The 13,428-nt window shown below is 38.4% G+C and overlaps 1 protein-coding gene across 1 annotated transcript in view; it reads right to left on the bottom strand.

The window, feature by feature from the left end:
• The window catches only part of klf8 (Kruppel like factor 8), a 69,531-nt gene extending 64,151 nt beyond the window's left edge, over positions 1 to 5,380 (bottom strand). Inside the window, exon 1 of the mRNA XM_079835012.1 lies at positions 3,640 to 5,380. Within this exon, the coding sequence (XP_079691138.1) occupies positions 3,640 to 3,666 (27 nt within the window). The 5' untranslated portion in view covers positions 3,667 to 5,380. The remainder of the gene's footprint in view (positions 1 to 3,639) is intronic.
• Between the last annotated feature and the right edge of the window lie 8,048 nt (positions 5,381 to 13,428).

The raw sequence follows: 13,428 nt of genomic DNA, 5'->3' as shown, positions 1-13,428 counted from the left end.
TAACGAGTTTATGGACACTGGATGTTTTTTTTCTGAGGTGAATGTGACGTTACATGTCATTGTTTACAAGCTGTTTTACTGACTCCTTTCCGCGTTTGAAACACTGATTGAGTGATTTCATGTGACATGATACGGGTTTCGGTAAGTTGTCCTGTATCTATTAATACACGTTCAGATGTTCATTCATGTTTATTTTGCACTGTAACTGGTATTAAGGCGGAATAGAAGATCCGTTCACGTGCGCGGCCGCTTCTCTAGAGCTGAGCTGCGCCAAAGCGATCTCACGCCACAGCACCAAAACGGTATTTATGTTTTTGAATTTCGTAATAAAATGGATGTAATTTGAAATCCGAGACTTTGTTTTATATCAATAACAACAATGCACAAAGAGTATTGCTATTTAATGGATGTGAGGTGCGCTGCAATGTTCCGTTCATTCATTAACTGAAAACCTCTTCTCCATTTTGAATGTCTTGCACTGCTGCTCGCGTCGCATTGATTACATTCAAAAGCACACAGTATCGATACGGCAGGAGTTCAAGACGATATCGTTGCATCGATATTCTGAGCACAGCCCTACTACAGAGTAAATTCAAATGTGCAATACTTTAACCAAAGCTCGACATTAATGCTTGTCCGCTTGTCCGGGACAAGTGGATTTTTTTTGAAGGGGCAATTGAAAGAGTTTTACTTGCCCAACTGGACAAGTATCCTGATTAAAACGTCAATAACAAAAATAACTAGGGAATCACCAAAACGTGATAATGATTCTGCATTTATTTAGTGTACACCCTTAAAAATAAAGGTGCCAGGAAGAACCAAAAAGGGGTTTTCACGGCGATGCCATAGAAGAACCATTTTTGGTTCACTGAAGAACCATTTTGTGAAAGGTTCTTTAAAGAACCATTTTTTTCTAATCATTTTATAGTCTAAAGAACCTTTTGCCACTACAAAGAACCTTTTGTGCAATGGAAAGGTTCTTTGGATATTAAAGGTTCTTCATGGAACCATACACCCTGGGCAAAGAACCTTCATTTTTAAAAATGTAAGTGGCAATTTATAGTGAATAATAATGTAGGCTATAATGTACTGACGATATACAATTATACTGACTCCTAAAATTCAAAATGCTGAGTTTTTATATTATAACATATGATGGTAAAGCAACATCACATGACCAAGAGTGCTGAATACCATCACGATTAAAAATGTGACACTGATTTCATATGACAGTTCAATAAACAAGTAATTCATATTAAGTCACTTACATTTTAGATGCAATATTGACTGTTTTTGTTCTATTTCAGAAGTGAAAAAAAAAAATCCCAGAAGAACCACATTTTTTGTATATTCAAAAAATATTTTAAACAATCTCATGACATTATTTAATTCAGTTGTACTTTTCAGTGTAAATTATTTAATTTGAATGGTAAAAGCCCTATAGTATCTTATTCTAATTGAATTTATTGATTCAATTTAAGAATTTAAAATGAAAGATGAATCATACTTTAATAAGATTGGGGGTAAAATGCCCTTTATAAAGGTTAAAATATTATAAATATGCAGATTTAAATATTTCAAAGCTGATTGAACACTGATGATGAGAATATTGCTTTAGAATAAAATATATTTTTAACACACATTTTTTTCTTTCAAATTTTACTCGGACAGTGAATAACCGATTTACTTGTCCGAAGGATATGCACATGAAATGGTTTAATGTAGAGCCCTGCCTTAACAATGTATCTTTGTAGAGATGGATAAATATATCGGCCGATTATCGGCAAGATATGTGGGCATGTTGAGATGATCATATCCAATAAGCTGTTTATTTTCTTTCTCTACTTGATTCGGATTGGCCAATCACTGCATTCTGCTGTCATATCTTTTGGAATAATGACTGTTGTCCAGGGCATTACCAGGGCTCTAGACTACGATCAAAATGGACCAAAAAATATAGTATTTTGGTAAAGTTTTCTTTTAAATTCATGCTTGTTGGAAACCATGTTCAGAATTTAAAATATTTTGTAAATATCAAGCTTTTAGTCACTGTCAATCCTTACATCAATGCAAAACCAGCATATACAAATTAAGAGAAAGATTCATCAACATGCAAGATCATTATGATTAACATAAAAAAAAAAAGATAAAAAAAAAGAGTGTGACAAAGTCGGGGCAACCAACGGAGAAAGTTTGGAAGAATGAGTCTGGAGCCCTGATTGCTATATAACTGACCATTAATTCGGGAAATCATTATTACCATTAATTAACCTGACAATACATCTTTGTAGTCATGGATCAATATATTGGCCAGGCTGATTATTGCAAGAAATTTGGACTCTTTGAGATGATCGTATATATTATATAGTATAATATATACATATATATAATAGTGCTGTCAAATCGATTAATCACGATTAATCGCATCCAAAATAAAAGTTTGTTACATAATATTTGTGTGTGTACTGTGTATAATTATTATGTATAAATAAATACACTCACATGCATGTATAATTTAAGAAAATGTTATATTTATGAATACAAAAATACTGTGTTTTTATATTTATGAATACAAAAATACTGTGTGTGTATATATATATATACACACACAGTATATACACATGCAAATATTTCTAAAATATATACATGTATGTAATTATACACAGTACAAACACATATTGTAAACACAATCTTTTATTTTGGATACAATTAATTGCAATTTTAGGGCTGATCGTTTGACAGCCCTATATTTATTTATTTTTCCACAGCTCTCCAGAATACTTGCATTGCATTCTGCTGTGAAATAGTTGATATTTCTAAATAATAACCGTTGCCCAGGCCGTCACATATAAATGACCGTTCCTTTGATAAACCATTTCCCAAAAATGTTGGGGTGCTGATCATCCTGTTAGGCTGTTATTTTGTGATAGTGACAGGCAGCTCTAGATATTACCCTTATAGTTCCAGTACATACTCTGGTGCAACAAAAACAAATAAAAAAACACATTTAGAAATGCAAACTACAAATGTGACCCCGTCCTTGTCATGGGATGTTCATGACAGTTTTCGGTAGCCTACAGACAGTCCTAGTCAAGTACAACAACAGTCTCTTACTAGGCAATGCATTAGTATTGAGCCATTTAATAACTGAGAGGGATAGAAGACAATAGAATTAGAAGGCAGCAACAACATAATTACTTCATCCCATGCAAATTCAAGGCTGCTGTCCCTTTAAGAAATCAGCTAAGATGGTGTCTCTCCAGCAAGCAGCACTCGGCGCGCTTCCTTCCTGCCTTCACAGCTTTAAAACAGCACTGCAGATAAAGCGACGACGCTGACGGATGTGCCACACTGACTAAGACACAAGTTGCACAAGTATTTCAAATGCGCCAGCATCGTTAGGAGGCTTTCGGATAACGGGCTCGCTCAGAGGCGCATGCACAGGAGTGAAGTAATCACCCAGCAGCTCAGATATTAAAGGCTCATTATGGTTAACGGTGAGCAAACCGAAACCGGGTAACTACTCATAGATGAGGAACTCAGGCGGAGTCCTGCAGAATGGAAATAGGACAGCAACTGCCGTTAAAAGCTACCGGCTACGTTACAAATGAGTCGATAGCGAACGATAAACGGACTTACTTTTTTGTTCCGAGTCTCCGTGTGCATCTCGGTATCTAAGCGGCGGCGAAGGGGTGGAGTGGAGGGGGGGTCGGTCGGATCGGGCGGGGTGATATTTGAATTACAGTGAGATCGATGTCGGTTTTTCCACCTCAGTATTATTGGAGATGGGTGCTCTCGTTGCGTCGGTGGATCACAGAAATCATATCCCCGGCGTCGAGAAATAAACCCTCTTTCCGTCGCCCCGCTCGTCTTTTAGTGTGTGTTTGTTGCCGTGTTTCAGGGTTGGGCTCGAGCTATGAGTCTCTCCTCCGCCTCTCCCTGCTGCTGACCCCACCCTGCGTCCCCACCCCTTCACTGTGTCAATCACAGCCGTGTGTGTGTGTGCAGCCCGAACCAGCAGCGGCGCTCGACGCGCCACCGCGATAATAGGACTTCAGAATCATCATCGCACAGAACCCGTCACCTCACCTAATGACGTCAAGTTGCACCGGATGTTCGGAGCTGCTCAACAATTGTGGTCTTTTTGCATGAGCTAGAGAAGATGCATTGCCTCATGTGCATCCATTTCTGTGTGGAAAGGTACTCAGCTATTGACCAAATTGACATTTATGACCCAAAAAGTAAGATTTGTTTTGTCTTATTTTGCTTGAGGTAGAATTTTGTCCTCATTAAAATGATTCCGTCTTTTTTTCTTTTTAAATATGAATGTTTAGTGGTAGGATTAGGACTCTAAATATAATTAGCTGTAGCCTATGTAAAATGATCAAAGTCTATAAAAAAATCAATATGCACTGTAAACCCGAATGTTCATGTTAATTAAATAGATTAAGTAGTGTATACTCAGTTTTAGAAAGTTTTAGAAAAAGTTCTACTAACTTAATTATTTCAAGTTGGTGTAACATGGTCTTCCTTTTGAGTAATTTCAACTAATATTTTTTGATTAAATTGAACTTTTTCGTGAATAAGTAAACATAACTTAAAAACATAAATTAAGTACAACTTAATAGAATTAAGTAATTACATGCTAAGAATGATGAAGTCCTGTTATTTCTGTTGTTTCAAATAGAGATGATTTAAAAATAAACTTAATTTATATAGCACATGCTAAAACAATAAAATCTCAAAGTGCTTAACCAAATAAGTAAAATCCATCATAACAAATAAATTACAACCATAGCCTATGAAAACAATTTAATTGGGGCAAACTGAAATGCGTTAGTGGAAGACAACATTTATTTATTTTATTTATTTATAGTATTTTTATTGTCATCAGTTTAATGTAGCCTATAAACTAAACAATTTTTAAAACGTGTACGTAAGTTTTGTTCTCCGGTTCAACACATCACACAATAAGCACTTTTAACTCCTTCGAGACTTACTCACACACATACATCAAGAATCAGCCTATGAATCTCAACAATGGTGACATGCTTCATGCCACAATGCATTCTGGGTGCATCATGCGAAACTCATCCATGGCTCCCATAATGCATTGCGGCATGAAGCGTGTCACCATGGTTGAGATTCATAGGCTGATTCTTGATGTCTGTGTGTGAGTAAGTCTCACAGGAGGTCAAAGTACTTAACATACAATCTATTTTATAACTTATTCAGCTTTTCTGATTAAAACCGTGCTGGATATCAATTGCCTCAAAATTTTAAGTTTGAGTCACATGTTTTTAAGTAAACAAACCCAACATATTTGACTACCGTGTACTTAAAGCAATGACAACACAAAGCAATAAAAATTGAGTTTTGTTAACATAAAATGGTGTGGTTGTGTACTTATTTTTTAAAGTTCTGTGAAAACTCAAAACTTTGTTATAATAACTGAAAATAATTGGGTTGCCTTAACAGAAAACTGTAAGTCATATTAACTGCAGATATTTGAGTTGAGCTAAATGAGCACTTTAATTTAACTGTTATCAAAAGGTACAAGTAGCAGGTAATCCAACCTTTTAAGTTCTGGAAAATTGTGACTTTTAAGTTATCCAACTTAAAAAATTTGAGGCAATCGATTGCCTCAATTTTTTTGAGTTCTGGGAACTTATTCGGGTTTACAGTGTGGAGCAGGTATGATGACGTCACTTTTTCCACCCGGTAGTTCGCATCAAAATGGTACCCTCAACAAATAGGCAATTTTCATAGGCTTTTGGATTATCGCAATTTACCTGTTCGGCGTGATGATGTTTAATGTCCCCGACAGCCTCTGTAGTCCCATTTAGCCACTTTTTAGCAACCGCCTTTTTAAGACACGTAACAGCATACAAAAACCATCACGAGTGGGGTAATACAGATGCATTTTGTGTCGTAGAATAAAATGTGAAGCTTGAGCTTGTGAGCCTTTCTTGAGCTTGTGTTCACCACAGACCTTATTTCAGCAATTTATCCAATATCCCATTCAAAAAAAACCATTGATTTCAGGACAATGGAACCGGAAGTGCTCAAATGCTAACTATTTTCTGCATTTTGGCCAACAAATTTGCATCATACTTGCACCACTCTATATAACTGGGGTCAAGAGGGCTACTAGGAGTCTTAAAAAAAACACATATACATATGTGTATATATATATATATATATATATATATATATATATATATATATATATATATATATATATATATATATATATATATATATATATATATATATATATATATATACACACTCACCTAAAGGATTATTAGGAACACCATACTAATACTGTGTTTGACCCCCTTTCGCCTTCAGAACTGCCTTAATTCTACATGGCATTGATTCAACAAGGTGCTGAAAGCATTAGAAATGTTGGCCCATATTGATAGGATAGCATCTTGCAGTTGATGGAGATTTGTGGGATGCACATCCAGGGCACGAAGCTCCCGTTCCACCACATCCCAAAGATGCTCTATTGGGTTGAGATCTGGGGTCTCATTTAAAAGTGTACGTACGCACAAAAGATAGATTTTGCGTACGCACAAAAAAATTCTGATTTATAAAACCATGTGTACGTCAGAACCTGCGCAAAAATCCCTTTATAAATCACAGCCAGCAGAAGAATGTGCGTACGTGCATCTCCGCCCCGTTTCCTCCCTGAAATCACCATATATGGAGCTTACAACGCCTAGTTTTACTATGCATAACCTCATTTGCATATCATTTGCATGCACATTACCATCCACGTGATACCATGTTTAACACTGTCAAAGGTACAAGACAGAAAAATATTAGATACAGACTATGACCATTTGTGCCTTACACAGTACATTGCTGACAATCATCCAATATCTTTATGTTTTAGAATAAATATATCAAAATATCCATAAAAACTAAATTGTATAAAATTCTTCTCAGATATTTTTTTTAAAAATAAAGTTTATTCATTAATTTCCACGGGCCAAATGTTATTTTAATTTAAAATATTTTGTTAATTTTAAACCCTTCAACTCAAAGTCATGCAGTTTTGCTGAAAATGTGAACATATAGGATGTTTAGGCTATTTTAATTTAAACAGATGGGGCAACTTATTTATTGCAGCGTAAATACAATCGTCTGACTGAGAGCGTCACTGACAATGTATTTAAAAAAAGGAAACGTGCAAATCTTAATTTTTTCTTCAAGTTGTATCCTTCAAATACAGTGGTATTTTTCATAATTTTGTGAAGATGCCTGTACACTCCGTGTCCGTGCAGCTGTGGTTGTAGATTAAAGTAAGCTGTTATCATTGGACCTATTCAAACTGAGTAATGGACCGTTCAACCACCGAATCCTGCAGTGTCTGTGATATCGAAGTAAGTGTGTGCATCACTGATCATCGTTCTCACTAAAACATATTTTGTCATACCGTGAGATCTGCAGTTTAGTTTAAAGAGGAATTATTGGAATTAACCTATCCTTGCTGTCATTAAAACTGATTTCCTGCGTGTCACAGGAAAACTGATCAAAGTAGCACCTCCACATATCTATCTAAATTCATATAATTTTTGTTTAAATTCTGAGTAATGACTTGTAATTTCAGTGCATATCGCCTTCAATGAAACTGGAACATTAATTTAAATGTGTATATCAATATGAAAACAGTTTTAAATTGTTCTTACTTCATTACATTTCTCACTCTATTAAAAGAGTTTGTACGCATTTTTTTAAAACGCATACATTTTGAATTAAGTTTGGATTTTACTATATAGCCTAAACCAATAGGCACAAATAACACTATTGGATTTAATCTTCATGAAATGGAGTGAAAATTAAATGTCATTAATTCTTATAATCGTTCTTCTCACATTTATTTTCTACAATCTAACATCAGTTCACGACCTCACCATCTGTGTCGCCAATTCCCTTTGTCTCCAGAATGTGCGTACGCACGTCTCAAAGTTTGCTTAAAGGTGCGCACATTCTCCCGTCAAGTTTGTTTTTTATAGATCACAACCTTTGCTTGGGAACTGGCGTACGTACGTTTCCAGCCCCGTTTTGTGCGTATGCACGCGTTATAAATGAGACCCCTGGTGACTGTGGGGGCCATTTTAGTACAGTGAACTCATTGTCATGTTCAAGAAACCAATTTGAAATGATTCGAGCTTTGTGACATGGTGCATTATCCTGCTGGAAGTAGCCATCAGAGGATGGGTACATGGTGGTCATAAAGGGATGGACATGGTCAGAAACAATGCTCAGGTAGGCCGTGGCATTTAAACGATGCCCAATTGGCACTAAGGGGCCTAAAGTGTGCCAAGAAAACATCCCCCACACCATTACACCACCACCACCAGCCTGCACAGTGGTAACAAGGCATGATGGATCCATGTTCTCATTCTGTTTACACCAAATTCTGACTCTACCATCTGAATGTCTCAACAGAAATCGAGACTCATCAGACCAGGCAACATTTTTCCAGTCTTCAACTGTCCAATTTTGGTGAGCTCGTGCAAATTGTAGCCTCTTTTTCCTATTTGTAGTGGAGATGAGTGGTACCCGGTGGAGTCTTCTGCTGTTGTAGCCCATCCACCTCAAGGTTGTGCGTGTTGTGGCTTCACAAATGCTTTGCTGCATACCTCGGTTGTAACGAGTGGTTATTTCAGTTAAAGTTGCTCTTCTATCAGCTTGAATCAGTCGCCCATTCTCCTCTGACCTCTAGCATCAACAAGGCATTTTCGCCCACAGGACTGCTGCATACTGGATGTTTTTCCCTTTTCACACCATTCTTTGTAAACCCTAGAAATGGTTTTGCGTGAAAATCCCAGTAACTGAGCAGATTGTGAAATACTCCGACCTGCCCTTCTGACACCAACAACAGTGCCACGCTCAAAATTGCTTAAATCACCTTTCTTTCCCATTCTGACATTCAGGGTGTACTCACACTAGGCACGATTGCCTTGTACCGTGCCCGAGCGCGATTGTCCCCCCTCCCCACTCCCCCGCTGGCCTGCACTCACATTGCACTTAACGTACCGGGCCGGAGCACGCTTAAGTCATTCACGATGCAACTTTTTGTTTTGAAGAAGACAGGAAGAAATGCGCTTTCGCAAATAGACTGCCTAATACATTTATAATTTATGCCGCGCAGCGATTTTCACTTGATTGCACTGCACATATCAGAAGATTATTACGGAGGCAGCTGACTTTGACGGAGGAATTTGCAGCTTTACCCGCAAACTTCAATTCATGTTCATCAATAAGGTGAGAACCAGAACCATTATAAACCTAAATATAATTGAATTAATTGAAAAGTGTATCCAAGTAGTAATAGTTTGGTGTTTGCTGTTGTAATGTTGATAGTAGCGCGCAGCTGTTCCGTGCTCCAGCACGGTTAGCGCTCACACTGCATGCGAACCGCGCCCGAGTCCAACTGAACCGTGCTCTGGCCCACCTCTTCCAAGCGGGCCAGGGCCGGCTAATCGAGCCGCGCCCGAGCACGGTTCGGATCACTCACACTAGTCAAACGAACCGCGCTTTGGTGGTCAAACGCACTCGGGCACGGTTCAAACTGGCTAGTGTGAGTACACCCTCAGTTTGGAGTTCAGGAGATTGTCTTGACCAGGACCACACCCCTAAATGCATTGTAGCAACTGCCATGTGATTGGTTGATATTATATATATATATATATATAAATAACTGATACCTGTTACACACTCACTGAACTTGGTATGGTTACCATTTCATTGTGCTTCTGCCTAATTATTAAATTAGGCAGCTTAATTATTAAATAATTCAAAACCAAATAAATATTTTTCATATAGGCCTAAGATCTATTTCTTTTGGTTTTAAATGAAAATATTTATTTACTATTTATTAAAAGTATTTATATTTATTTTTTGGAAATGTCATTTTTTAAACTTTATTCTCACAGGATTTAAATGGTTTTCTTGCAAAAGGATCACCGTGGAGTCCTAAGCATAATGCTGCGTTCACACCAAAGGCGAATTGAGCGTCTGGCGCGAGTGATTTCAATGTTAAGTCAATGGAAAGGCGCGTTGACGCGCGTCTGGAGGTCCCGCGGCGCGGAAGGCACGTTACGCGCGACGCGAATCCGCCTCATTCGCGCGTCCAGTTGAATTGAGCGTCTTGCGCGATACGAGCGTTACACGCGAATGGTGCTTTTGTGCATTCACGCGATTGAAGCGAATTCGCGTCTGACGCCCGAGTTGAAAAATGTGAACTTTGGCGTCAATTCGCGCCGCGTTAACCAATCAGGAGCCTGCTCGCTGCTGTCACGTGGTAAAGTGACGTGTATGAGACACCCTGCATAAATTAAAAACAGTACTATTGTGTCACAAAATGTAGTTTTAAGACGTTTTCAGGTGGGAATGTAGTTGTTTGTAGCGTGAATGCACAAAAGCACCATTCGCGTGTAACGCGCGTATCGCGCAAGACGCTCAATTCGCGTCCAATTCGCGGCATTCACTGGACGCGCGAATGAGGCGGATTTGCGTCCTTCGCGCCACGCGAAACGCACCTTCCGCGCCGCGAGACCTCCAGACGCGCGTCAACGCGCCTTTCCATTGACTTAACATTGAAATCACTCGCGCCAGACGCTCTATTCGGGTTTGGTGTGAACGCAGCATAAGACCTCCTCGTAATTGACTCTTAATGGATATAATTAGTATTAATAAGCGGGGCTTCGATGCCAACCGTATTTCTTTGAAAATGATTGGGGCGTCTAGTTTTTCAACTACATTTCCCATTATTGGTTCTCAACTACATTTCCCATAATCCTTTCAACCTACATAACCTGAAGTCTCATCACAACATGAAACATGAAGCGGTAAGGGACAAATCTGTTCTAGACCGTTCAAATTGTTTTTAAATAAATTACTTGCAAGTTGCCGGGCTGGCGTTGGGTCAAATATTGTCGGCATCAGCTTTTTGGCGAAGCCTGCATCGAATTGTAAGCGGTTCTCAAAACATCATGGGGCGCCGCGCTATTTTAATGACAGATGTCGAGAGGTAATTATTGTAAAGAGCACATCCATGTAACATCGTACGCGGATTTCGTCCGCTCTCGCACATAACTGGACGCACGCTCTCAGATATACAGTGCTCTCTTATGAACTTCCTCTCTCAGATGACGCGTGTGTGTCCTGTGCACTGTGCGCAGTGCTCTCGCACTAGAAAACTAAACACAAAAGTTTCAACCAATCAGAATAGACCTCCACGGCTGACCGATGAAAATGCTACACGATGTCTTATTGGCTGAGAGTGAACGGCACCTGGAATTCTTTATCAATCAAAGATGGATGTTTATTTCTCAATTTAATTATATTTAACGATGTCAATCAAATGTATCTTAGGAATTGCTTGGAATGGGGCGCTTGGATGATTTGTATATATAAATACGCTATCTGTCTAACTTGCACGGCTCTGAACGATTTATCTACACAACATATTAGCCATATTGGCTCTTAAGACACTGGCAATAATGCAATTATGTTTCCTTTCAAATCAACATCAAATGCAATAGTAGATCATGTAAATGACACATAATAGGATTATATCATAACACAATAAATGCTCTGCTAGAATCACTGTTTGGGCATTTATTGGGAGTGTTTTTTTTTTCATCCAGTGTTTGTTTTCAGGTCTGATTTTATTTAGGGTTTTTTTTCCCATGAAAACCCACTTCATGGAGATGCTTGGATCAGCTCTAACGTCATCCGAGTCTGCTGTTAAAAATAAATAATCTGCACCCATACCGTCACATTACAATTATTCTAATTCTCAGTGTTAAAGGCAGGGTATAGGTGCTCTAGAATTCTTTATTTGTTTTTGGTATGTTGGTTTAAAGTCTCTTCACATACTGATAGCAATCACTAAGATAAGTTGCCTAAATGTATTTATATATATAACCCATTCTATATATATACACATCCCATTCTATATATCTATATAACCAAATAAAAAAAACGTCATTCACCCCAATGGAATGTTTACACTTTATGAAATATTCTCTATCCCCTATATAGTGCACTATGTGCCATTCACTATATAGAGCTTAAGTTTTTAAGTTTTTAATGCTTATATCTTCTAAATGCAAATGTTATCATTATTTTGGAGCACACTAGCTTATAGATAACCTTAAGGCTAATATATTCATACTAAAAGCCAAAAAAACTTCAATTTTGATTTCATGGGGACTTTAAATTAAATAGCAAGGCTGGACAGGCTCGGATTGATCGGCCAATAATAGCTTTATATAGTTTGATCGGTGGTCTCTATTAAGGCTGATCAAAAGATCCGATCAGATGACGCAAAACAATTTCTTTATGCATAGCAAAAATTTCAATTTTCAAAAATTCACTAAATACATTTCTACAAGGTGTCAGAAAAGCACAAAAAATGTGCAACATCTTTGTGGAGAGTGGAGACATTGCAATGACAGCAATCCAACAGCAATGAATGACAGAAAGAAACTAGGGATGTGATATTTTAGTGCATTTCTTTCCTTCACATCGGTGTGCTTACTTTCCTCCCTAAACTTACACTATATTGCCAAAAGTCTTGGGACATCCCATTATAATCTGTAGTGTTTAATGTGGAGTTGGCCCGCCCATTGCAGCTATAACAGCCTCAAATCTTCTGGGAAGGCTTTCCACAAGGTTTAGGAGTGTGTTTATGGGAATTTTTGACCATTCTTCTAGAAGTGCTTTCGTGAGGTCAGGCACTGATGTTGGACGAGAAGGCCTGGCTCGCAGTCTCTGCTCTTATTCATCCCAAAGGTGTTCTATCGGGTTGAGGTCAGGACTCTGTGCAGGCCAGTCAAGTTCCTCCACAATAAACTCGCTCATCAATGTCTTTATGGACCTTGCTTTGTGCACTGGTGCACTGTCATGTTAGAACAGGAAGGGGCCATCCCCAAACTGTTCCCACAAAGTTGGGTGCATGAAATTGTCCAAAATGTCTTGGTGTGCTGAAGCATTAAGAGTTCCTTTCACTGGAACTAAGGGGCCAAGCCCAACCCGATAAACAACATCACACCATAATCCCCCCCTCCATCAAACTTTACACTTGGCACAATGCAGTCAGGCAAGTACCGTTCTCCTGGCAACCGCCAAACCCAGACTCATCTGTCGGTTTGCCAAACAGAGAATCGTGATTCTTCACTCCAGAGAACACGTCTCCACTGCTCTAGAGTCCAGTGGCGGCATGCTTTACACCTCTGTATCCAACGATTTGCATTGCACTTGGTAATGCAAGGCTTGGATGAAGCTGCTCGACCATGGAAACCCATTCCATGAAGCTCTCTACGCACTGTTCTTGAGCTAATCTGAAGGCCACACAAAGTTTGGAGGTCTGTAGCTATTGACTCTGCAGAAAGTTGTTGACTT

Source organism: Gobio gobio (assembly GCF_949357685.1).
Source record: "Gobio gobio genome assembly, chromosome: 14".
NCBI classification, from domain to species: domain Eukaryota; kingdom Metazoa; phylum Chordata; class Actinopteri; order Cypriniformes; family Gobionidae; genus Gobio; species Gobio gobio.
Note: the sequence above shows the minus strand (reverse complement) of the source record. Positions and strands in the feature narration are given on the sequence as shown.